Source organism: Mya arenaria, chromosome 10 (assembly GCF_026914265.1).
Source record: "Mya arenaria isolate MELC-2E11 chromosome 10, ASM2691426v1".
In the NCBI taxonomy this organism is placed as follows: Eukaryota; Metazoa; Mollusca; class Bivalvia; order Myida; family Myidae; genus Mya; species Mya arenaria.
In genome coordinates, this window is record NC_069131.1 from 46,549,866 (window position 1) to 46,574,908 (window position 25,043).

At 36.0% G+C, this 25,043-nt stretch overlaps 2 protein-coding genes across 5 annotated transcripts in view; one reads left to right on the plus strand and one right to left on the minus strand.

Moving 5' to 3' along the window:
• The window catches only part of LOC128205539 (E3 ubiquitin-protein ligase UBR5-like), a 75,367-nt gene extending 69,174 nt beyond the window's left edge, over positions 1-6,193 (plus strand). For all 4 annotated transcript variants that reach the window (XM_052907270.1, XM_052907272.1, XM_052907271.1 and 1 more), the window contains exons 44-51: positions 131-402; positions 992-1,122; positions 1,447-1,725; positions 2,198-2,426; positions 2,856-2,981; positions 3,349-3,493; positions 3,754-3,839; positions 4,167-6,193. In XM_052907270.1, coding sequence (XP_052763230.1) covers positions 131-402; positions 992-1,122; positions 1,447-1,725; positions 2,198-2,426; positions 2,856-2,981; positions 3,349-3,493; positions 3,754-3,839; positions 4,167-4,379 — 1,481 coding nt within the window. In that variant the 3' untranslated portion in view covers positions 4,380-6,193. The remainder of the gene's footprint in view (positions 1-130; positions 403-991; positions 1,123-1,446; positions 1,726-2,197; positions 2,427-2,855; positions 2,982-3,348; positions 3,494-3,753; positions 3,840-4,166) is intronic.
• A 9,497-nt stretch (positions 6,194-15,690) lies between these two features.
• Positions 15,691-24,817, minus strand: LOC128205116 (uncharacterized). Its single transcript, XM_052906553.1, has 3 exons — positions 24,331-24,817; positions 21,540-21,703; positions 15,691-16,358 (listed from the first exon to the last, which is right to left on the minus strand). Exons 2-3 carry the CDS (start codon positions 21,700-21,702, stop codon positions 15,883-15,885), a joined length of 639 nt encoding a protein of 212 aa, XP_052762513.1. The 5' UTR covers position 21,703; positions 24,331-24,817; the 3' UTR covers positions 15,691-15,882.
• Between the last annotated feature and the right edge of the window lie 226 nt (positions 24,818-25,043).

Consider the following 25,043-nt stretch of genomic DNA (forward strand, 5'->3'; position numbering starts at 1 on the left):
CATACTTTCTTTTAGGCACTGTGAGTTTTTTACAAATTACCTTTTCCTTGAGAATTTTGTGACAAACACCTAAAAATGTCAGTTTCAATAACAACACATTGAGCATTCCCTAACAATATGTTTGTTCCAGATCTGATCCAGCGTTTGCGTACCAGAGAGCGTGAGCGAGAACGAGAGAGAGAGCGCCAGCGCAGCACAGCCGCACAGAGGCGTAGCAGCCGAGAGCGTGACTCCCGTCGAACACTGTCCTACGATGCAGCTCCGTTTTACATGCCATCTGACCCAAGTCCCAACTCCGTGAGCAACCCAGAGCCCCCTGTTGACGGGGGCAGTGATACAATGACCCAGTATCGCAGACAGCTTGGGGAGAGGCTCTACCCACGTGTCAGGAACCTCCAGCCAGTAAGTAGGGGTGTTTAGGGGGTGTTTCTTTATTATCATGATGAGTTGGCATATTAAAATCACACCATGCATCCATCTGAGCATATGTCCTGTTTTACATTTTTGGGTTGTAACTTGGCACGTGCTTGGTACATAGAAACAATGTCTTGCATAAAGGATCCTCAACCCTACCTCAAAGTTCAGGGTCCAATTTATTAGAGGTTGTAATTATGGAATGCTGCATATATTCAGATAGAGAATAGTTGGTCTTGTGCGAACTGTCATGCACAGAGGGAATTACTTGGCACTTTTGTTTGTACATATATGTGTTGTGTCACATGTAGGTCACACTTTTAGTTCAATCATAATGAAATGCTACATATTTGAACATACATAGAATATATGTGTCCAGACTTTAATTTTCATGATGCTCAGAGGGATTTGAAAATAAATTGGCACATGTGTTCAGTACATAAAGGTGATGTGTTGTGTACAAGACCCTCACTTTACCTAAAAGTTCAAGGTGGGATACAGTATAATCAGGTATTTTATGTAGAACTAGAGACAATCATTGTTCATGTGTTCAAGCAACATTTTCTGCAATTTCCAGTCGCTGGCCCCTAAGATTACAGGTATGCTGCTAGAGCTGTCCCCAGCTCAGCTGTTGGTCATGTTGACGTCTGAGGAGACACTACGGCAACGTGTGGATGAAGCTGTGGATATCTGTATGTCCCATAACAGGTGCGTTAAGCTTATACATACAATTGTGATATATAAATTTGATATCTTTCGAACTTGAAACATGTTGGTGGTAAATGCTCTGGGTGAGCTTTGTCCACAGTCGTTGTCAAGAATTGCTTTTAACAACTTAAACGTTAAACCAATCATGGTTATCATGGTTCTCTTTCAAACAGTATTCTATGTAGAACTATGCTTGACAAGGCAATGGAAAGGAAACCTACATGTAGAAGAATCTTGAGTTTTCATATTTTTTCTGTGGAGTTGAGCTCATCTTGAGCTCATATTTACTGTGGACATATGCCCATGTTTTCTTGTCTGTTGCAGAGAATTAAGGGAACTTAATGCTGAAGCCCTGCTTGATCTCGACATTTTCAATCTGTCATCTGGCAACAACAACACTAGTGTTGCTGGTGGAAGTGGTGGTGGTGCTAGTTCGAGCAAGAAAAAGAAGACAGCATCACAGTCAGACCGACGCAGTGATGATGATGATGACGTTGATGATAATGCACCACTGTTTTGGCAGCCAGGAAAAAGGGGTTACTATACAGTGAGGCCGGGCAAGGGGTCACCGGAACGGCTGAATGCTTTTAGGAATGTAGGAAGGTAAGGCTTGTAAACAGGTGTATTAGTGGCTTATTATTACTATGATAAAATTATCAAAGTTGGCACATTTAAGTCCAGAGGAACAATCAAACTTCCATTAGGGTGTTAAGGCTTAATGTCCTGTCTCTCCTGTCTGCCCAGAAATATTTCATCTGTGTTTCTCTAGAAACTTGTCAAGCACAATCATTAAATCTTAGTTTTACTTATTCTTTAAGTAGATGCATATAACATTTTCACGGAAAGCACCAAGTTGGCAATTATATATTAAATCAGAATATAAAACCCTGCCTGAAATTTATGTAACCCTACCTGAAATTTATGTTTCTCATTTTGTATCTTAACAATCTTTATTTATAAGTTCATATAACTTTATCCATGTGGCTTTTGCATCTGGAATGCCTTCAAATCAAGTTAAGGTGAATATTGATTAACTGATGTAGAATTTAATCCAAATTGTAAATATTCCTTTCAGAATCCTAGGTCTATGCCTGCTTCAGAATGAGTTGTGTCCCCTGTTCCTGACTCGACATGTTCTCAAGTACATATTGGGGCGGAAAGTGGGCTGGCACGACCTCGCGTTCTTTGACCCGGTAATGTACGAGAGCCTACGTCAGCTGGTACTCGACTCGGAGACAAAGGATGCCTCTCTCATGTTTCAGGCCCTTGACATGAACTTCTATGTGGAACTGTGTGCTGAAGAGGTATGATTACAGAACAGCTCTTGTTTGTTATTAAATACCCATCATGTTTTCTGTACTAATCTTAACAAAAGTAGGCTTTTATGTTTTTGGAAGACCTAAAAATAAAGTTGCTCCTATTTAAAATGAACATAAACTAAAACTTACATTGGCATAAGATATATTCCATATTCCATTGTGTATTTGGTTTTAAAGATTCTCCAAGTTCAACTTAAACAGCATTTTGTGACTTTTTTGCTTGTACACTTTTAAGCATCACCTGAATATTAGTTTGTTTTTGCCCATGAATAGTGATGGTCTTGGTCAACGAATGCAGTGTCATGCCGAAAAATACTGTTGTAATGGTCCATCTATGCAGCTTCATTTAGCAGACTTCTCTACTGAAATTGATATGAGCCTGACCATATGCTTACTTAACGCTTGTACTTTCAGGGAGGTGAGCAGGTGGAATTGATGCGTGGCGGCACGTACGTGGAGGTCACAGCCCAGAACGTGCATGAGTATGTACGCAGATATGCCGAACACCGCATGACAAAGGTCCCGGAGAAAGCCCTAAAGGTCAGTGCAGAACTTGTATTCTGTTTGTTATTCAAATGTTATCAAGGAATTTGAGCTAGGAGTATTTATAGATGTGATAGTTTAACATACACGTATAGATACAGAACTTTATTCTAGAAAACAGCTGAAGGTTATTTGTTTGAAACAATTACTGTGAAAATATAGATTTTACCTAAAATCATTTATTATTATCCTAATAAACCTTTTTGGTCAATGATATCAGTTAATTAATCCAACTAATTAATTATATTCCATTGTCTTCCGTATCTTAATTGGCCATAGAACTCTTCAGTCAGACATTCTCTTTGTAACCTCCTACTGTATTTAATAAACAGACTCCACAATGCCTGTTGTCTTGACTTTACAGAGCCTGCGTATGGGACTATTTGATGTGATCCCAGCCAACTCTCTTGAAGGCCTTACAGCAGAAGATCTGCGACTCTTACTGAACGGGGTGGGCAGCATTAACGTACAGACACTCATTAGTTACACCTCCTTCAATGATGAAAGTGGTAGGTGATATCATATGTGTATATGTATGTTACTATCTTAGAAATTACCAAATTTACTTTCCAACCTTTCAGATTTTTAAAAGAGTAATTTTCTCTTTATGGTAAATAGACTCTTGCATAAATAGATGAGTTTGAAGCTATCTCCACAATAATGTTAAGATGTTATATCGGCTTCCAGCTGTTTTTACTCTTATTGTAATAGCTATGCCGTTGTGAGCTAACTAGAGTTGTGTATATACATTTATTTGTTGGTATTTCAGGGGAGGGAAGTGAGAAAGTACAGAGGTTCAAGCGCTGGTTCTGGTCCGTTGTCGAGAAGATGACCAACCATGAACGACAAGATCTCGTATGTTGTTTCATTCCTAAGTCTCTTTTATTAACTGGACTTGTTTTGAAGATAAATGTTGAATAATTGTGAATATTGTTTTGTCAGTTATGACCTTCATTATCTGTTATATCTCTTCATCCTGAGACTGGGAACATCTATTGTTTGTTCCCTTTTTTCCATGAAAAGACTGTCAAGTCTAATATCAAATTGATCCTTGTCTTCCATTAATAATCTAATCTACCGGTAGTAGAGGTTAGTGTCACATGTTTATTTATTGCTATACACATGTTTTAAAAGGAAGACCCATAAAGTATTCATTGCAGCCTTCTATTCTGTATCTCACAGGTTTACTTTTGGACATCTAGTCCCGCCCTGCCAGCCAGTGAGGAGGGTTTCCAGCCCATGCCCAGCATCACCATACGGCCCGCGGACGACGACCACCTCCCGACAGCCAACACCTGCATCTCCAGGCTCTATATTCCAATATACACTACTAAGCAGATCATCAAGACCAAACTACTGCTGGCTATAAAGACAAAAGCATTTGGATTTGTTTAATAAGTAGCTGCCAGATAAGGACAGCATGTTTTCAAGTTTTAAACCATGGCTTTTGGTTACACATGTGTGATATTGGGCATTTTAAGAACTTTGTCAAAGTTAGGAGATCTCTTCAATATAACATATAAGAAGGTGACTTGTGACTTTGTTCTGTTTGCAAAGGCATTTTTAGTGAAGTCATTGTTTGTGTTGTATGTGTTTACTCCATGAACTGGTTGCAATCGGAGGGGAGATATCTGGGGTTAAAGAATCATAAATAGATGCATACGGTCTCCGTTTCATGTCGATTCCAGTTAACAATACACATAGTTATTAAAACTTTTCTCAGACAATTTTTTTTAATCTTTATGTGATTTATAAAACTAACAGTCAAGCAAAGATATGATTGTTTTTAGCCAGAAGATCAGTGGTTGTTTCCTTTGAAAAGTTGGACATAAATGAATGTTGGCAATATAAAGAGAAGTGGTGATTGTTAGATGTGCATAGTTTGCTTATTTCCCTGTATGGCTGATCATGATTGGAATGTAATGTGCTGATATTTGATAATGTATTCCGATCTTAGATTGAATACAATTTGTATCCAAGTCATATTTATTGATTTATTTCAAGTTGACTACAACTTGCTGAAGAGCCTTCCAATGGTTTATGGTAACATAAGGATATGTTGTATAACTATGCGGTGCTGTAGAAAACATGACTCTAAATCTCATAATAGGCAATAGCCAATCATAGGCTCATAAAATTGTGTTGCCTTGTATTATTAAATGAGAAAAGGAATCATTTTGCGATAATAAACAATTCTTGCTTAATGATAATTCATTTAAGGTCATGAAACTAGTTTATACTTTTACTTGTATCGCCATTGCGAGGTGGTAGAGCTTATATGGAATTCCCCTTACATTTTTCACATTCAGTTAACCCAAACCTTATTTTAAATACTTTAATAATAATAATAAGCAGAAACCAAAGTTCCATAACAAGTTACAATAAGGAAAGTTAATCCTTGACATGCATGGTTTTTATGTGTTGAACACAAGTTTGTGTCATTCAGTATGTACTGTTGGTAGGGCATTGTGTCCTTTACATTATATATGTAAAAATATGTTTTCAAATATGATTGTATTAATAAATAATTTATAAATGTGTATATGTGTTTAATAAACAGTATTTGAAAAATGTATCGCAATATAGGGATACATTTTACCTAATAATGTCAAATTTATTCATTCAATTTTTTGGCATGCTTTACCTACAGTTTTAAAAAACAAGTCTACAGACAAGATGTAATGCCTTGTTATAGTGCATCATAAACAACTGAGTTATAACATGTACTACATAACAACATCTACCTATGTGACGTTTTGTTAAGTACCAGAAGTAAGGTTCTTTTTATTCAGTTTTATTCTATTTGCTGCTTTTCAAGAGTGACACATTTTAAATTGTCAGCTAATGTCAGATGTATATGTACATTATTTCTCTATAATATTTTACTGTAATAAAACTGATTTTCTTCCCCATCATTTAATGTATTGCCAGTTTTAAACTCGTTCCGAACCCACTGGAGAATGTAACACATACCAGGTGTATGTATTCAGGGGGAATTTATCACATGCAGTGGTAGTTATCCTATATTCTGTGTTTGTGTCTGAGAGGCCTGAAGAAAGGCATGCATTTTTGTAGTTACGTGCTTTTATAAATGTTGTAATGAATGTATGCAGACATTTTCCTTTTAGATCGTTGTAGAATAAATGTGAAGGGATTTGTTGAATATGAATTTCATCTTTGATACAGAATAAAGGTATTGTCCTTTGAAATGTTTTGTCTTTAATTTTCTATTTGATTCATAAAAATGTTATTTAGTCAATACTGGGACCAATAATATTAATTCTACTCCCAGGTCAATCCCAATAACATGACTGACCCATTATTCCAGGGGCCAGGCATACCTCCATATCATCTGCCATTTTTATACCCCCCAAAACAAAGTTTGGGGGGGGGGTATACTGGAATCGGGTTGTCCGTCTGTCTGTCTGTCCGTCCGTCTGTCCGTCCGTTTTTTTTGTCCGGGATTCATCTTTGTCGTTATTGAACAAATCTTTTTCAAACTTTCAAATATTAATGACCATGATGTAAACCTGTGCCTCCGTGGATTTGGTCAGAGTCGCATGATCCTGAGTGGAGTTGTGGCCCCTTAATGAGTTAAATTGGGCAAAATTAGCTTTGTCCAGGATTCTTCTTTGAAGCTATTGAGCAAATCTTTTTCAAACTTTCAAATATTAATGGCCATGATGTAAACCTTTGCCTCCATGAATTTGGTGGGAGTCACATGATCCTGAGTGGAGTTGTGGCCCCTTAATGAGTTAAATTGGGTAAAATTAGTTTTGTTCGTCCTACTCCTTCGTCATTTTTGAATGAATCTTTTTCAAACTTTTAGCCATGGTGAGAACATTTGCCCCTGTGATTGTGGTTGGAATCACATGATCATGTCTCCAATTATGGCCCCTGAATAAGTTAAAATAGGCAAAAATTATACAGCTTTGTCTAGCCTAATCCTTGGTCATTTTTTCTATAAATCTTTTTCAAACTTTCAGATGTCAATGACCATGATATGAACTGTTGAATATGTGATTTGGTGCACCTGTATTAATCAGAATGTTTGCATGGCCTTAAAAAGACCTTTAATTGATTTTGTCCTTAAAAAGACCATCAAAAGTCCTGAAGTTAGGTGCATACAGGCCTTAAATTTGTTACAATATTCGCTTTGGTGGCCTACTCCTTTGTCATTTTTCAATATATTTTTCTCAAACTTTCAGCTATCCATGACCATGATGTGAACCTTTGTATATGTGATTTTGTGCACCTGTATTATTTCCTTGGTACTCATGTGTGGGGGGGAGGTGGTGGGGGTGGGTAAACAGAAATTGGGTTGGCAGACTGTCAAATTCACCCGTCCACCTTCATTTTGGAATATCCTGTCAGGAGTAATGACCCCTTTATGGTGAAAATGAGAGAAACAGGTTTGTTATCTCCCCTGAGGTGGGTGGGAGTGGGGTAATATTCGCTTTGGTGGCCTACTCCTTTGTCATTTTTCATCATGACCCCTTTATGGTGAAAATGAGAGAAACAGGTTTGTTATCTCCCCTGAGGTGGGTGGGAGTGGGGTAATATTCGCTTTGGTGGCCTACTCCTTTGTCATTTTTATACCCCCCAAAACAAAGTTTGGGGGGGTATACTGGAATCGGGTTGTCCGTCTGTCCGTCTGTCCGTCCGTTTTTTTTTTGTCTGGGATTCATCTTTGTCGTTATTGAACAAATCTTTCTCAAACTTTCAAATATTAATGACCATGATGTAAACCTGTGCCTCCGTGGATTTGGTCAGAGTCGCATGATCCTGAGTGGAGTTGTGGCCCCTTAATGAGTTAAATTGGGCAAAATTAGCTTTGTCCAGGATTCTTCTTTGAAGCTATTGAGCAAATCTTTTTCAAACTTTCAAATATTAATGGCCATGATGTAAACCTTTGCCTCCATGAATTTGGTGGGAGTCACATGATCCTGAGTGGAGTTGTGGCCCCTTAATGAGTTAAATTGGGTAAAATTAGTTTTGTTCGTCCTACTCCTTCGTCATTTTTGAATGAATCTTTTTCAAACTTTTAGCCATGGTGAGAACATTTGCCCCTGTGATTGTGGTTGGAATCACATGATCATGTCTCCAATTATGGCCCCTGAATAAGTTAAAATAGGCAAAAATTATACAGCTTTGTCTAGCCTAATCCTTGGTCATTTTTTCTCATTTTTTCTATAAATCTTTTTCAAACTTTCAGATGTCAATGACCATGATATGAACTGTTGAATATGTGATTTGGTGCACCTGTATTAATCAGAATGTTTGCATGGCCTTAAAAAGACCTTTAATTGATTTTGTCCTTAAAAAGACCATCAAAAGTCCTGAAGTTAGGTGCATACAGGCCTTAAATTTGTTACAATATTCGCTTTGGTGGCCTACTCCTTTGTCATTTTTCAATATATTTTTCTCAAACTTTCAGCTATCCATGACCATGATGTGAACCTTTGTATATGTGATTTTGTGCACCTGTATTATTTCCTTGGTACTCATGTGTGGGGGGGGGGGGGGAGGTGGTGGGGTGGGTAAACAGAAATTGGGTTGGCAGACTGTCAAATTCACCCGTCCACCTTCATTTTGGAATATCCTGTCAGGAGTCATGACCCCTTTATGGTGAAAATGAGAGAAACAGGTTTGTTATCTCCCCTGAGGTGGGTGGGAGTGGGGTAATAATGTATTGCCTTGTGCTTTCTAATGATACCATAACTAAGGCCAGGGCAAACAACCTAGACAGGGAAGGGTTGGGGGGTATTCGTTAGCCTTTGGCTTACAGTTCTAGTTTTTCTTGGGAGAGGACCCCCTCCTGGACATGTATACATACTATTTTGGGGGTTCTTGGGGTATCCCTCTGTCAAATCCTGGAACCGCCGCCTGGTTATGGTGGTTTGGGGGGGTTTCCGGCCCTTCATGTAGAAATGGTCACGACGTATTCTGCAGGTGTATTCTATGCGTATTATATCCCCATATCGACGTAAAAATGTACCTTTAATACAATTTTAGGCGGGCGACGGGTAGAACCGCTAGGGTGTTCAGCAAATTGTTCGATACGTGTCTGAAAATGATACATTGCTTACTGATGAAGTGGAGTCATGTACGTCTGTGTTTATACGTCTGTGTTTAAACATGTATAATTAAATTATACCTGTTTAAACCTACAACGTTATATAATTCAAATAGATATCATTATTATATATTTAAGCCCTGATGCTGACCAAAAAATCATGCACCGAGTTTCACTTGTTCCATGTGAACACCAATATGTTACTATTGTCACATTAACTGATGTACACAATAAGCAAGGCTTCAATGATTTAACGGACATGAACAACATTGGATGCACCGTTTCGCCAAGCTGAGTCAACACATGATGAGTTTAGAAAACAAATACACTGTTGCATAGCTCTTTTGATGTGCCAACACAAGGGTAGGGTAACCTTATGCATGTATCAATGTGCGCTTAAGCTTGTTGATCGATCAAGTTACATTTGTATGTTTGTTCTAGTAAGTCTAGTATAGACCATGTCAGAAACATTCACAAACCCTTTTATTTTATACCATATTGGATTGTAAATCATTAATAACACCATATATTTTGGAAGGAGGCGGCTCTAACCCCACCAAACTATAAATATCAGATGCATCGAAATTGATTTCCTAAAATTCATTTTTAATATTTCATTTATTTATATTCGATTATCAGAGTCGCGATCAGAATACAAAAAGTTGATTAAGAAAAAGAAGTATGAAAGTAGGAAAACTGTTACCAAAAAATTAGTAGACGCGCGTTTAACGAACGCTTAGCAATATTGGAAAATGTTAAAGGATTCTTCAGTTAAGAGGTCAAGTCCAAACTTAAATGCAGACAATTTTGCGGCGTATTTCAAGGCTATTAATAATCCAGAAAATCATTTCTATCAAGCCGACGAAGACATTTTAAATTTTAATGACAGATATTTGGATGGGGAACTCCAGATTATGTTTGCAGGACAAAGAAATTACATTAGAAGAAATAGATAAATCTATTAAACAATTACGAAAAAATACTAGCGGCGGGGTAGATTTATATTTTAATGAGATGTTTTTATATGGTGAAAAGTATTTAATACATTATTTTCATGCTTTATTTAATTCGTGTTTAAAACGAGGACATTTCCCAGAAATCTGGTCTGAGGGTATTATTGTCCCGATACTCAAAAATGGTGATGAAAATGATACGAGCAATTATAGAGGAATAACATTACTTAGTACATTAGGAAAATTATTCACACGAATTCTAAACAACAGGTTAAATGAATGGGCAGAAAAATACTCAGTTTATGTAGAAGCTCAAGCAGGTTTCCGTAAAGGCATGAGCACAGTGGACAACATATTCATACTGCACTGTTTAATTAGCAATTGTTTAAGTAACAACGGCAGGCTGTTCTGCATATTTGTTGATTTCCAAAAGGCTTTTGATTTTGTGGTAAGAGATGTGTTATGGTTTAAATTACTTAAATATGGGGTGAGGGGTAACATACTGAATGTAATCAAATCTATATATAAGAATGTTAAGTCAAAAGTCAAAATGTGCGATAACCTAAGTTATTCTTTCACATGTGATTTAGGGGTACGTCAAGGTGAAAGCCTTTCACCCTTTTTATTTAGTATGTATCTTGATGACATAGAAGAGACATTTATTCTACAAGGAGTGCAAGGTATCGAACTAGGAGATTTGCAATTATTTGTGTTATTGTACGCAGACGATATTATATGTTCGCAAAAAGCGCTCAGGAACTACAGAATTCATTAAATGTTTTAGCTGATTATTGTGATAGATGGAAGGTGTCTGTAAATATTCAAAAAACTAAAGTTATGGTTTTTCAAAAAGGCGGTAGACTACCACAAAATTTGTCTTTCAAATATAAGAATGAAGAAATAGAAATTGTAAGTAACTTCAAATACCTTGGGATTTTATTCACCACAGGAGGTTCATTCAATGAAACTGATATAATACTAGGAGGCCAAGCACTTAAGGCTATTTTTAAAATGAATAAGTACTTATATAAGTTCACCGATATTTCACCAAAACACATTCTTGATCTTTTTGATAAACTTATAACTCCAATTCTCAACTATTCAGGTGAAGTATGGGGATTCAATACTGGATCTCAGGTTGAGCGCACTCATTTAGCATTTTGCAAAAGGTTGCTTGGCGTTAAAATATCAACGCAAAATGACTTTATTTATGGTGAAACAGGAAGATTAAATGTAATAAATGGAAGATATTATACTATTATTAAGTATTGGTTAAAACTGTGTATGTGCGGAGATAAATACATTAAATACGCGTATAATATGTTAAAAAATTCTCTTGATGTAAATCCTAACAAAATAAATTGGGCTTAGAAAGTGCAAGTATTACTTTCCCAGTTAGGGTTTTACGAAGCTTGGTTAAATAAAGGAGTAGGGAGTACTAAATTATTTTTACTGCTAGTTAAACAAAGATTGCAAGACAATTTCGTCCAAAATCTAAATGCAACTATACATGAATCATCTAGGTCAATGTTTTACAAAACCATTTTCAGTTTTAAGTTTAGCGAGTACCTCAACCTAGTAAACATACCAAAATACAGAAAAGCTTTATCTAGATTACGCTTGTCGTCACACAGGTTAGCTGTGGAAACTGGAAGGTGGCGTAGACCAGAAAGTTTACCATATCACAAACGCAAATGTATGAAATGCGGGGTATTGGAAGATGAATTTCATTTTGTTCTGCAATGCGATAGTTATTAAGATATCAGAAAAAAATATATAAACAACTCCTTTTGGCGTAATCCAAGTTTCTTCAAGTTTATGCAATTGATAAATAGTGAAAGTTCAGTCAAATTAAAAAATCTTGCCACATTTACTTTTAAGGCATTTGAAATAAGACGCCATTTAGTATATGACTGACGTGCTTTTACCTAATACAATTTGAATCGAATACATGTTGTCTCTCCCAACATGATTTTTTTTCCTTCAAGTATATAAGTTTCATATTGCTATTTTGAATATATTATGTAAACTTACTATGCCAGATGACATCTGTACCAGTATATTATTATCAGGGCTTCTAAAACTTTGGAACCTCAATCGGTCCGGACCCGGCGACGACCCCCCCCACCCCCACCCCCACCCAAAAAAGAAAGACCTGTTCAAAAGTCCGATTTTATAGAAATGTCATACATTTTCGCGACGTCTTTTCTGTCAATATTTTTTGCAATGTGGCAATTCGTAAGAGGGCTCTAGAGCCAGCATAGCCGATTCGGATAGTCATTAATACAAGTTTAATTCAAATGAGATTCTCATCGAGTTCTGCGGCGTTTCTGAGAAGAACGACTGCGATCGTAATTAACTGTGGCTGTCGGGAGGCGGTCAGAAGACAAAAAGTGAAACAGTATTATGATTGCTTAATGCTTCTTTTGTGGGTCAACATTCAACTGATAATCTTGAATAATAGTATATGTCTAGATTTATAATCGGGGCAACAAGCTTAAAGTGTGATATCGACAACATTGTTTTCATTACTGCTAATAAATATGACGTAAGCGGCGGACTCAGCTGTCAGACTATGTAGTTAATCAAGCGTATCGCTGTTGATATCCTATATATTATGAAGTTAATTAATTCGGTATTTTAATGCTTTTACGGATTAACAATGACATGCATTTATCTTTAAAGCCGTTTTTAACCAGCAATGGTTCTTTATAACAATTTAAATTTAACCGTTTTGTAATCAACAAACGGATATGTAATGATCGACGACGACATAGCATATTGCCATGTGAAAATATGGACCGATTTTAACACTTAATCAGGAAAGCTGCTAGCAGATAATTAACACACAGTTTGTTTAATTGTGTCTTCTGCTTATACCAAAACACGTGATTGGACCGATTGCAAGCGTCTGCTAATTAACAGATAGGCTATAGAGTGATCAGCGTAGCGGAAAAAGCAGCTGGTCTCATGGTTCAATTCAATTCAATTCAATAGTTTATTAGCACAAACATTCAAGTTCATCGCCTTTACTTCTGGCGGTAACATTTATTTACATACATGAGAAGAGCATGATATTATAATACACAGATTAATAACACTATTAGGATATTGATAATTCACGTAAAAAAGTAATCATTAACGTGAAATTGCTTGAACATTGGCGTACCTTAATCCTTTACAGAACAATAACTATATATGGTAACCAAGACACTTTTATGGCCTATTGGATGTAGTTCTGAATGTGTGAATGACCCATGAATGTTTGTGTATTACAATTTCTACATCTTTAACTTACTAAGTCGTTTCGGACCGAAATTACAAAAAAAATTAGAAAATTTCGGACCGATTTTTTTAAATACTTTTTGAAACTGAAACCGGTCTGGCTTGGTCAAAATCGGTCCAGACCGGCAAATTGCCGGATTTTAGAAGCCCTGATTATTATTATACTTTGTTGTTAATTCTGCTATGCTATGGATCTTGTCAAGATTTGTTTGCATAATAAAGTCTTCTCTCTCTATAAGTTGCATTTCAATATTTCATTTATTTAGTTGCATTTCAATATTTTGTTTATTTAGTTGCATTTTAATATTTTGGTTAATTAGTTGCATTTTAATATTTCGTTTATTGATTTGCATGTCAATATTTCGTTTATTTAGTTGCATTTTAATATTTCATTTAATGAGTTGCATTTCAATATTTCATTTATTTAGTTGCATTTCAATATTTCATTTATTTCGTTTAATTAGTTGCATTTTAATGTTGCATTTTAATATTTCATTTATTTAGTTGTATTTCAATATTTCATTTATTTAGTTGTATTTTAATATTTCGTTCATTTAGTTGCATTTTAATATTTCGTTTAATTAGTTGCATTTTAATGTTGTATTTTAATATTTCATTTATTTAGTTGCATATTTCATTTATTAAGTTGCATTTTAATATTTCATTTATTTAGTTGCATTTTAATGTTTCGTTTATTTAGTTGCATTTTAATGTTTCGTTTATTTAGTTGCATTTTAATGTTGCATTTTAATATTTCATTAATTTAGTTGCATATTTCATTTATTAAGTTGCATTTTAATATTTCATTTATTTAGTTGCATTTTAATATTTCGTTTATTTAGTTGCATTTTAATATTTCGGTTAATAAGTTGCATTTTAATATTTCGTTTATTTAGTTGCATTTTAATATAGTTGCATTTTAATATTTCTTTTAATAAGTTGCATTTCAATATTTCGTTTATTTAGTTGCATTTTAATATTTCGTTTATTTAGTTGCATTTTAATATTTCATTTATTTAGTTACATTTTAATATTTCATTTATTTAGTTGCATTTCAATGTTTCGTTTATTTAGTTGCATTTTAATATTTCGTTTATTTAGTTGCATTTCAATATTTCATTTATTTAGTTGCATTTCAATATTTCGTTTATTTAGTTGCATTTCAATATTTCGTTTATATAGTTGCATTTTAATATTTCGTTTATTTAGTTGCATTCAGATGAACAAGTCCTTAATCCTCCTTGACCGGATATACCAACATCAAGTTGCGAAGAGTCGTTGTTCACATAACATAGATTCTCATTTACTTACAGCAACCGAGATGACCTTGTTCCTGCCAACAATGGCGATAATGTAACTAACAATGTGGACTGTACATGGCGGCGCACTGAAGCGAGTTTCAATCACAAGCTAATCCATAACCCTTCAAGTTATACAGTGCAGCAGCAGTTATTAGAAACAACATATGCATTTGCATGACATTAATTAAGCTTATGTTTTTGAAAAAATGTGTAAATTTTAATTGACCAGTAGTCGAGAGCCAGAGTTCGCGTGTGTTACTCTTGTATTATTAACTGAAGTTACGGGTGTGTTTGAGCTGCACTCTCACAGATATACCGTTTTTACAACTTTTTTATTTTTTGTCTTGGAAAGAGCAAATGTTTGCGTAAATATCTGCAAACCAACGATAAAATATTGCTGACAAAAGATCAGATCGCGGGTTTTCATATTTCCGTTCAAAAATGTTTTTTGGCTTAAACCATTACTAACGGGTTAAGAAAAATGCATAAAACATCATTTTTTGAACTTAAATATAAAAATCTGCGCTCTATTTTTTGTCAGCAGTCTTATATAAATGGTTTCCATGCATTTTCGCAAAAAATGGCTCGTTCCTAGACAAAAAATAAAAGCTTGACCGTCGTGGAATAACTAACTGCTTCGACCTTGGTATATATGATCGTTGCCGGATCAGCTTGACGAATTTGCGATATCACATAAAATAACTTCATTTTTCTCCCTTCGTTTCGTTTTACCTCTTGCTTTGCATTCGATATTATCCTCTTGAGCAACATTCACACTCATAATTATACGTTAATGAGTTATAAACCTGTTTTAGGTGGATGCCTGTGTTAGATTCCATTGTACCGTGAAGGACCAACTGTGATTCATTTATTAAAATAATCGGCAGGCGATGTAAGTGCCTTGTTGAATAAAATTCATCCGTTAATTATTTTGGGTATTATTGTCGGTTACCCAAACATGTACTAGTGACATTTTGTATACTGTATTGTTATAACTACCGTGCTACTGTTTAAAACACAAACATGAAATGCGAATATGTTTTCAAAATATAAAAACCTAATAATTTGAATAATGGACTTGAGGGAGTTGTTTTGTAACATTTAAAAGAACAAAACATCATTCAAAACAGTTGCCATTCGATAAAATCATCTTAAGCAATATGTATGATGAAAAAATGTACATGCATTAGTGATGGACCACACAGCTGTCTGAATGATCAACAGTTCTGTAGTAACCAAGTTACTATGGTAAAGTGCGGTGTCCAGTCCATACAGTAGTGTAATCACTCCGGTGGAGATAAAGGAACCAGCAAGTATTTGCTAAACTCGTCAACCGTGTCCACAGCTACGCAAGCGTGTACCGCCCCCTGTTTGCCGACAAACGTAGCCTCATCATTGATTGGATAAACCGGCTGGTGCCAAATGTCAGCGTGGATTTGAACTCCAAAACTTCCATCAAAGTAGAAAGCCACGAAATCTTCTAGTTTGATATCATCCCCCGGTAAAGCCAAAAGGGCAATGAATGGGTCCTTGTTAACCGGATAGAAAACCTGACCCCCGTCCGGATGGTAGTTCGCTTCTCTAACAAGCACGTGCGTCCTGTTGCTAGGTGACACGTTGCTAGGTAACCGTCCGATGACGTAATTCCCGCCTACTGCTTTGTTGATGGCGGTGCATTGGTCTCCTATCCACTTGTACAAAAAGTCACCGCTGCATTCCCCGCCTAAAGTACCAGTGTTTGGACAGAGTTTTCTCCAACCTAAAATATGTTTCTAACAATTATCGTTTTACCAAAAAAAAACACCAACAAAACCAACATGGCCGAGAGTGTAAGATATGTTCATCCCAACCCGAGCGTAGGGGTTTTGCGGAAACGAGGTCTACCGAGTCATGGTTATGCGCGCAGTGATTCAGATTATATAAATAGTCAAATCGTTCTTTAAATAGTTCCAACGGTCAAGTGATTTTCATTGATCAAGTTTGTTTATACTCTCGATCGTGAGATCAGTAGTATATATCGTAGTCATATAATTGTGCACACTCTGACCCGTATAAATACTACTAGTGGTGTGTGTTTTATTTAACAATCATTGTGAATTTAACGGTAAAATTACCCTTCGATAGTCCGTCTGTTTAATCCTCCGCCATTGGATGAATTTGTCGGGAGCAGGACTTTTCAACCCCAAGACTTTTCAACCCCTTCTCAAAACGAAGACTTTTCAACCCTAAATAGACTTTTAAACCCTATTTTAAAGATTTTTCAACCCCTACCTGTTTGGACTTTTCAACCCCTAAATCAAAGACTTTTCGACCCCTTGTTTACTAAGCACTTGATGGTTAGTGTTTTTCAAAATAATATTCCGAACATTAACAATGGTACGGTAAAGTAAGATTATGATGCCTGGTTACCCCGAACAATTGTTGTATTATTCTGAAGGATATTACATATTTCAGCGAATTCACATATATTATGTACAAAGTTATTACCATAATTTTGTTCTTTAAATAACAAATTTGAATAATTGCAAAAGAAAATGAATGCAAAGAAGAATTTACGGAACATTCTCCTTTTTGTGCCTGTAGAATGCCAATAAAAACCTGAACTTGAATATTTATAAAACTTTCATTGCTTTTAAAAAAGGTCAACGTGGAAACTTTTTTTGTAGTACCATATTGCTATTTCAGTACAGTTTGATTATAGTTCTTGATAATGAATTATCTAAAAATTCAAAGTTTGTGGGTATAATTAAATAAAATATATTTTTTGTTTGGTTTTAAATCCTGAAAATCATACACAAAATGTATCAAACTGCCCATAGTTTAGAATGATGACCATGATATTAGAACCTTAATTAACTGTCACTTTCAAGTGACTATAACCTCAATTAAAGGTGTTATGAAGCCCCTTAATCCCTTAGGAATTTATGACCATGTCACACATGTTGCCCATATATGAATGTGCGACCTTCATTCCATTCTTTAATTGCCTATATGAAAAGACAATACAATGCTTATAGCATTTTTTTTTTACATATATACCACTTTATAATAGAATGTCCTTACTTTTTTTAAATGGAGAAATAAAAAACATTAATAAAATCTTAAAAAACATTAATAAAATCTTATGTTACACTTATGTAATTTGAAAGCATTTGGAACTCAATCTATAATACATTTTTAACATCTTTGAATTCAATGTATACTTTTGTATTTCTTAAACATTGTCTGCAAAATCTAGATATTTTGAAATATTATGAAGAATTTTATTTAAAGATTTAAAGTTCAACTCATTTTATTGTCTTTTTTATTGATGACAAAATGTTTTTTAAAAAAGTGTTTAAAAAAACATAAAAAAAACAAACGCTGTTTCAATTAATTTATCGAGCAGTACCATGCACATAATATATTGTGTGAGGATTTCCTCAGGGAGATAGGGAAGATTTATGGCTCTATAAGTGACTAAATAGCTAAATGGACAGTCGAGCATTTTTTTTTATTTATTTCAATGTAAATATTTAATGAATTATTGTATTATCATGTGTTTCAAGTATGTATATTTTGTATGTATTACATATTTTTTGTCTGTTATATTTTATGTCTTAATATATTCTTGATTTTTAAAAAAAAATTCAAAATAAATTGTTTACTGTTGTAGTTAATTTCTTAAAAAGGTGAGAAATAAAGGGGTTGAAAAGTCTTTGTTTATTAGGGGTTGAAAAGTCTTTGTTTAAGGTGGGGTTGAAAAGTCTTAGCACTTTTAGGGGCTGAAATGACAAAGGGGTTGAAAAGTCTTTGATTTCACAAATGACAAAGGGGTTAAAAAGTATTGGGGTTGAAAAGTCTGACAGCCAATTTGTCACGGGATACTTTCCTCCCACATGGTATCTCCTTCAATGGAGAGTATTCAAGTACTAGTAGCCTAAATTATGGCACCTGGCGAACTCGTTCTTTTCTCTATCCCGGGGTGGGAAAAATAGTAATACTGAACGGAGCCACCCCTGTAGAATAGCACAAGCATTCACATTTAATTCTTTTTTATTTTTCAAGTATTAAACCCCATACATTTATGGGAAGAAGGGCTTCGGGGAGTTTGTTTATATGTTGTTTTAATAATTCACCAGCCGTTGTTTATTATCAATTTACCGTTCCTCCGGGGTGAGAATCCTTTTTATGTAAATAATGTATATAACATTTTAAATTATTATATAATATTTTAACAGTGGCCCTGAAAAGGATCGTTTTCTTTCTTATAGTTAGTAAAGTCTTTGTTTATGCCAGTATTAAACTACCTTCCGGAAACGGTTCTAATATTAATAGCGATATTTTAAATACACCCTGGAGGATCAACCAATCTCTATTTTATTTCATAATTTAATCAATCCTTGGCAACGCTTTCACATATTGTAACACCATAGGATGGAGTCTTAAGCTGGGAATTGTTATATTCTCCATCCTGGTTTGCCTGGTTACACAGCGATACTAGTCCAAAAAAAAAAAGAAAAAAAAAAGAAAAAAAAAAGAAAAAAAAGAACAACAACAGTTGGACACTTATATATACATGTATAACACACTTTTCTTTATCTTATTTTTTTTTTATTGAATATCGCTGTTGTATTATAAACAAGGTGGTTTAGGAAACTAACTAGTGAGAAATCTGTCATTTAAAAAATAAATAAAATTTCTCACTAGCTAGTTGTTATAATGCCAAAGATACGTTGTATGTTTAAACACTTACTATTGTAAAGAATTTTAAAATTTAGACATCTTTTTAAAATGTAGGCTGAGCCTAAAATGTTTGTATAGGAAAAATTATAGCATAATTTCTATGATGTATTTGAAGTGTTTGATTTTAATGCGTATGTGATAGATTCTTAAGATATTATTTAAATATTGAATTTTTAACCAGAGATTTGTACATACTGTGTAGGAATATTTATATATATACAGTCCAAAGCACCCACACTACGATTAAAGACGAGATGTTTTAAATGTTATTAAATCTGTAGAAATACTGTAAAACGTAGCGTGCTCGCCGAATGGGTATAACCCGATGGCGAGGGTAAATAAGCTCCCCCCCCCCCCCCCTAAATAGTTGTGCGAAGAGTGCAGCATTATTTCTTGAATGCAGCGTAAAAACATTATTTTAGGGCCATTTAAAGTGAGAAATAATAAATTTGGATTTAAAATTTTGCCAAATTTACAAGGTTTCCATAATGCTTCAGATGACGGTCTTCAAAAAGGGAGATAATTGTGAAATGACAATAAAAAAGGAGTTCCGTCCGGATACTTGTTTTATCTTTGCCAATGGGCAAGATAAGTATTTTTGGATCTACTTTTCTCCCACCTCAGATTAGTAGATCCAATAATTTTACCATGCTAGAAATTCTTATCCGTATGGTACTCCTTTTTAATTGTCACCGCATTGTAATTACCTACTACTGTCGTCTGTAGCATCATGGAAACCTTGTCTCGTGGCAATATTTAGAATGCTAATTAATTATTTCTCGCTTCAAATGTCACCATAAAACAGTTTTCACACCTTAGAACTATTTAAAGACCGGTTTGACTATTATCATAATCTGAATCAGTGCGTGCATATCCATGACAACCACGAATTATCGCATATCCATACGCAATTATTTTCACAAAGCACAAAAGAGTTCCAGCAAAAAAATACATTTTTCCTTAATGTTGTTTAACTGAGGTGGGAGAAAAAGCATCTACCATTGCCGAGAGTGTAAGATAGGTTCATCCCATTCCTCGCGAAGGGTGTTTTGCGGAAACTCGGTAAACCTCGTTTCCACAAAACACCCTACGCTCGGGTCGGAATCAACCTATCTTACACTCTCGGCCAAGGAAGATACTTATAATCTGAGGAGGAAAAAAAGCTGTTAAAGCGCATCGCATTAAAAAAAAATCCCGCATCAAAGATAGATTTCTGATATTATAGACTATAGTGTAACGTGCGAGACCAGCAATGCCAAGAGATCCCTTCAGAGAAAAGCATGATCAACCCTGAAGAGGTCGACTGAACTTATATACAGTATTTTCTCCGTCCAGACGGAGAACTAGATACTAGTATGCCAATTTGCATATAATCAAGAACATCAATGTACTACGACCGTACTTCCGTCTATAACGGAATATTATGCTATGAACGCACGTACAGCGGACCGTTACATTACTTTCCCCTCCAAGAAAACTCGTCCCGAGTCTTGGCCTGCGAAACTCATGAGTAAGGCAACTCGTTGTTGTTGTTAAGTTTATGAAGGTCTGCCCGCACCCTATAATGGCTGCATTATGGCTTGACCCCGTCACATCCCCAAGTGTGACTTAAACAGAATTTCGAAGCCAAAGGGGGAATTTTACTCCCATCGGTTGACGGGATATTCGCCAAAGGAGTAATTTTGTACCCAAAGTGCCGCAAAACCTGCGATGAATGACACCTAGAGTGCCCCCATAGCTCTGACTATTGGATATGGTTTCATTTCTCTAGTCTTAACTACAGTTGTAAATTTTATATTGCATTGTATCTTTAAAAACATTAACGTGTAAGAATGGTATTTTTTTTAAAGATGGGCAAGACTCGCGGTCAGTTCATTGACTAGAAAGTGTCGTGAGAACAGGGAGTAAGGCAACTCCGGTCCGGCAATCGTCTTTATTCAACCGCTGCCACCATTTGTAACGTGCGAGGCCAACAAGGCCAAGATCCCTTCAGAGAAAAGCATGCTCAGCCCTGAATGGGTCGACTGGTACAGCATATATCCGTCCACACGGAGAATAAGATATGCCAATGTGCATATAATCCAGTACATCAACGTACTACGAACGTACTTCCATTATAACGGAATGTTATACTACGAACCCACACCCGCTTACAGCGGACCGTTACAGAAGTAAGAGTGCTTCAAGGTAAATTTTGATCGACCCTTTTACGTACCTTTAACAGGCCATGGTGTAATTTCAACTTTGGTTTCATCATAAGTAGTAACTATCGTCCCATAGCCCTTAAGAGCCTCCTTCGTTGCCATGACAACCGGGACTGGAAATGGTTCCCCATATTTCGGATCCAGTGCATCATCGTAGCTGGCATATCCGCTCATTCTGGATATAATGATAATAATAATATTAATAATAATTATAATAATAATAATAATAATAATAATAATAACAAGAGATGTTTGTCAAACATTATGCCCCCCCCCCCCCCCCCCCTGAGCGCCATGTTGTCAGGATTATATGGACAATTGAATGAAATATGCATGGACCGAAATGACAGCTGATTTGTTGCTGTTTTAAGATTATGACCATTAAAGTGTGAGGATAAAGTGTGTTATGACCGTCATGACCTTTGACTCTATGAACTCAAAATCCAGAGTCATTAGATGGTCACCAGAAACCTAAATGTCAAGTTTGAGGGCCATGGGTGCAGGCATTGTCAAGTTATCAAAATACAAGTTTTTTTCGTTCAAGGTCACTGTGACCTTGACCTTTGACCCGATGACCCCTTAAATCATAAGGGGTCATCTACAAGTCAGATGCAACTCCAAGTCAAGTTTGGAGGCCATGGGTTCAGGCATTGTTGAGTTATCACTCGGACAACCTTTTACCATTCAAGATCACTGTGACCTTGACCTTTGGCTCTATGAATCCTAAAATCAATAATGGTGATCTACTGGTCAGGCTTAACATCCATGTCAAGTTTAATGATCATAGGTTCAGGCATTGTCGAGATATCATTGGGGGAAGATTTGTTAACTTTTTTTGCATTAAAGGTTACTGTGACATTGACCTTTGGCCTGATGACCCCCAAAGTCGATAGGGGTCATCTACTTGGCAGGCCCAACCTTCATGTCAAGTTTAATGACCATAGGTCCAAGAATTGTCGAGTTTGCTTTCAAGGTCACTGTGACCTTGACCTTTGACCCCTAAAATCAATAGGGGTCATCTACTGGTCAGGCCCAACCTCCATGTCAAGTTTGAGGGCCATGGGTGCAGGCATTGTTGAGTTATCACTTGGACAACCTTTTATCATTCAAGGTCACTGTGACCTTGACCTTTGGCCCAATGACCCCTAAAATTAATAGGGACAATCTTCTGGCCAGGCTCAACCTCCAAATCAAGTTTGAGGGCCATGGGTGCAGCCATTGTCAAGTTATCACTCGGATAACCTTTTACCATTCCAGGTCACTGTGACCTTGACCTTTGGCCCAATGACCCCTTAAATCAATAGGGACCATCTTCTGGCCAGGCCCAACCTCCAAGTCAAGTTTGACGGCCATGGGTGCAGGCATTGTTGAGTTATCAATCGGACAACCTTTTACCATTTAAGGTCACTGTGACCTTGACCTTTGGCCCAATGACCCCCCAAAACAATAGGGGTCATCTACAAGTCAGGCCCAACCTACAAGTCAAGTTTGAGGGCCATGGGTGTAGGCATTGTTGAGTTATCACTCGAACAACCTTTTACCATTCAAGGTCACTGTGACCTTGACCTTTGACCCATTGAGCCCAAAAAACAATAGGGGTCAGCTTCTGGTCAAGTCAAGTTTGAGGGCCATGGGTGCAGGCATTGTCACGTTATCACTCGGACAACCTTTTACCATTCAAGGTCACTGTGACCTTGACCTTTGGCCTGATGACCCCCAAAAACAATAGGGGTCATCTACTGGTCAGGCCCAACCTCCATGTCAAGTTTGAGGGCCATGGGTGCAGGCATTGTTGAGTTATCACTCGGACAAGCTTTAAAATTATTTTACCATTAAAGGTCACTGTGACCTTGACCTTTGACCCGACGACCCCCAAAATCAATAGGGGTCATCTACTGGTCAGGCCCAACCTTCATGTGAAGTTTGATGACCATACCTCCAGGAATTGTTGAGTTATCACTCGGACAAGCTTTGGTCTACCGACGGACCGACCAACCGACCGACATACCGACATGCCTGTGCAAAGCAATATACAACTCTTCTTCGAAGGGGGGCATAATAATAACTACTACTACTAATAATAATAATAATGTGATATACACAATTAAAACAAAGTATTTAATATATTTTCCTTTGATACAGTGCTTTAATTTTAAATAATGTTAAAGAAATAACATTCTGTCATAAAAAAATTTATCAACGTACAAAAGTATGAGTATATCTGTGGTTATTTACTTAATGAGTTTATAGATTCAAATGAAGTTATTTGTACTACTACACTATAAGATAACAGTCTTAAACAGTTGAATTAATTGTACATGTTTAAACAGAAACGTATAATCTTTATCATTAAACAATGCATCATTTATAGTCACGTAACAGTTTTCTAAACACCCTAACGGATCCTGCAGGCTAAGCTAGTGCACCGTTTAAGTCAATGCACGTGGTAAACATGCGAGCATTTCCCTTGAAACCTACATGTCATCGGGGGTGGGGGAGGGGACATCCGCAAATAGTTTCAAAATGAACGCGTACTGAATCAAATAACTACATGTATTATATATCTCTGTTTAGATGTTGCTTCGGCCGAGGACCGATAATATATACATGTACATTGTAGTAAAGAATAAAATGTGTGTCATCGGATTCGGACAGGTTTATTCCCCGGAAATAAACTCAGAAAAATCGTAAAACAATACTTCACATCATATTCTAACATATAAAATTAAAATTAAAAAACAAAAAAGGATAAAAGATATAACGCAGCACTTAACTGAAAGAAATAGAAAAAACCCAACTTACCCTACAAATAAATCCTTAGCTTCATCAGTCGCCGATGGCCAAATTTACAACCAAATTATTCGTTCGTTCACTAAATTATTCCCATTCATGCATCCGCACTAAACTCACGCAGAAAACGAGGAACAAATACATCTACACTGGCGGTACGCTTTGTTTACTCATCTGTCGTTTAATATTTATAACTGTAACCTTATCCGCTATGTATAACTCATTCTTAACCCAAATTTCTAGTATTGTATATATCTTATCCATAACGAACAAGAACACTCCCAACCTCCCCCGGCAATGTCTTGCCAATACAAGTAGATATATATTACACTAAATATTAATTGATACTTAACCTTGAAACGTATTTGTCTCCATATTGAATTTCAGTGTCGTTATGATATGTATAAATTGACTATATCTGTAGTATGATTGATATTACCAAATATATGATTACCTTCACTTGTGTAACATGCAAATCTGATACTACTATCACTCTGTATAACATTGTACTTGCCAATGATATGTTTTCACGAAAAAATATATAGCCAGACAGAGCCCCTGGTGTTTTATACCGCGGTCTAAACAACGTAGTTGAAACGGTGTGATTATGCCCCATTTTGTAGACGGCATAAAACAACAGTGGCCCTGCTAAGCTTTTATACATGTACATGTATATATGATTATTGTATTTCGTACTATTAATCAGTTATTTCGAATTCCTGTAC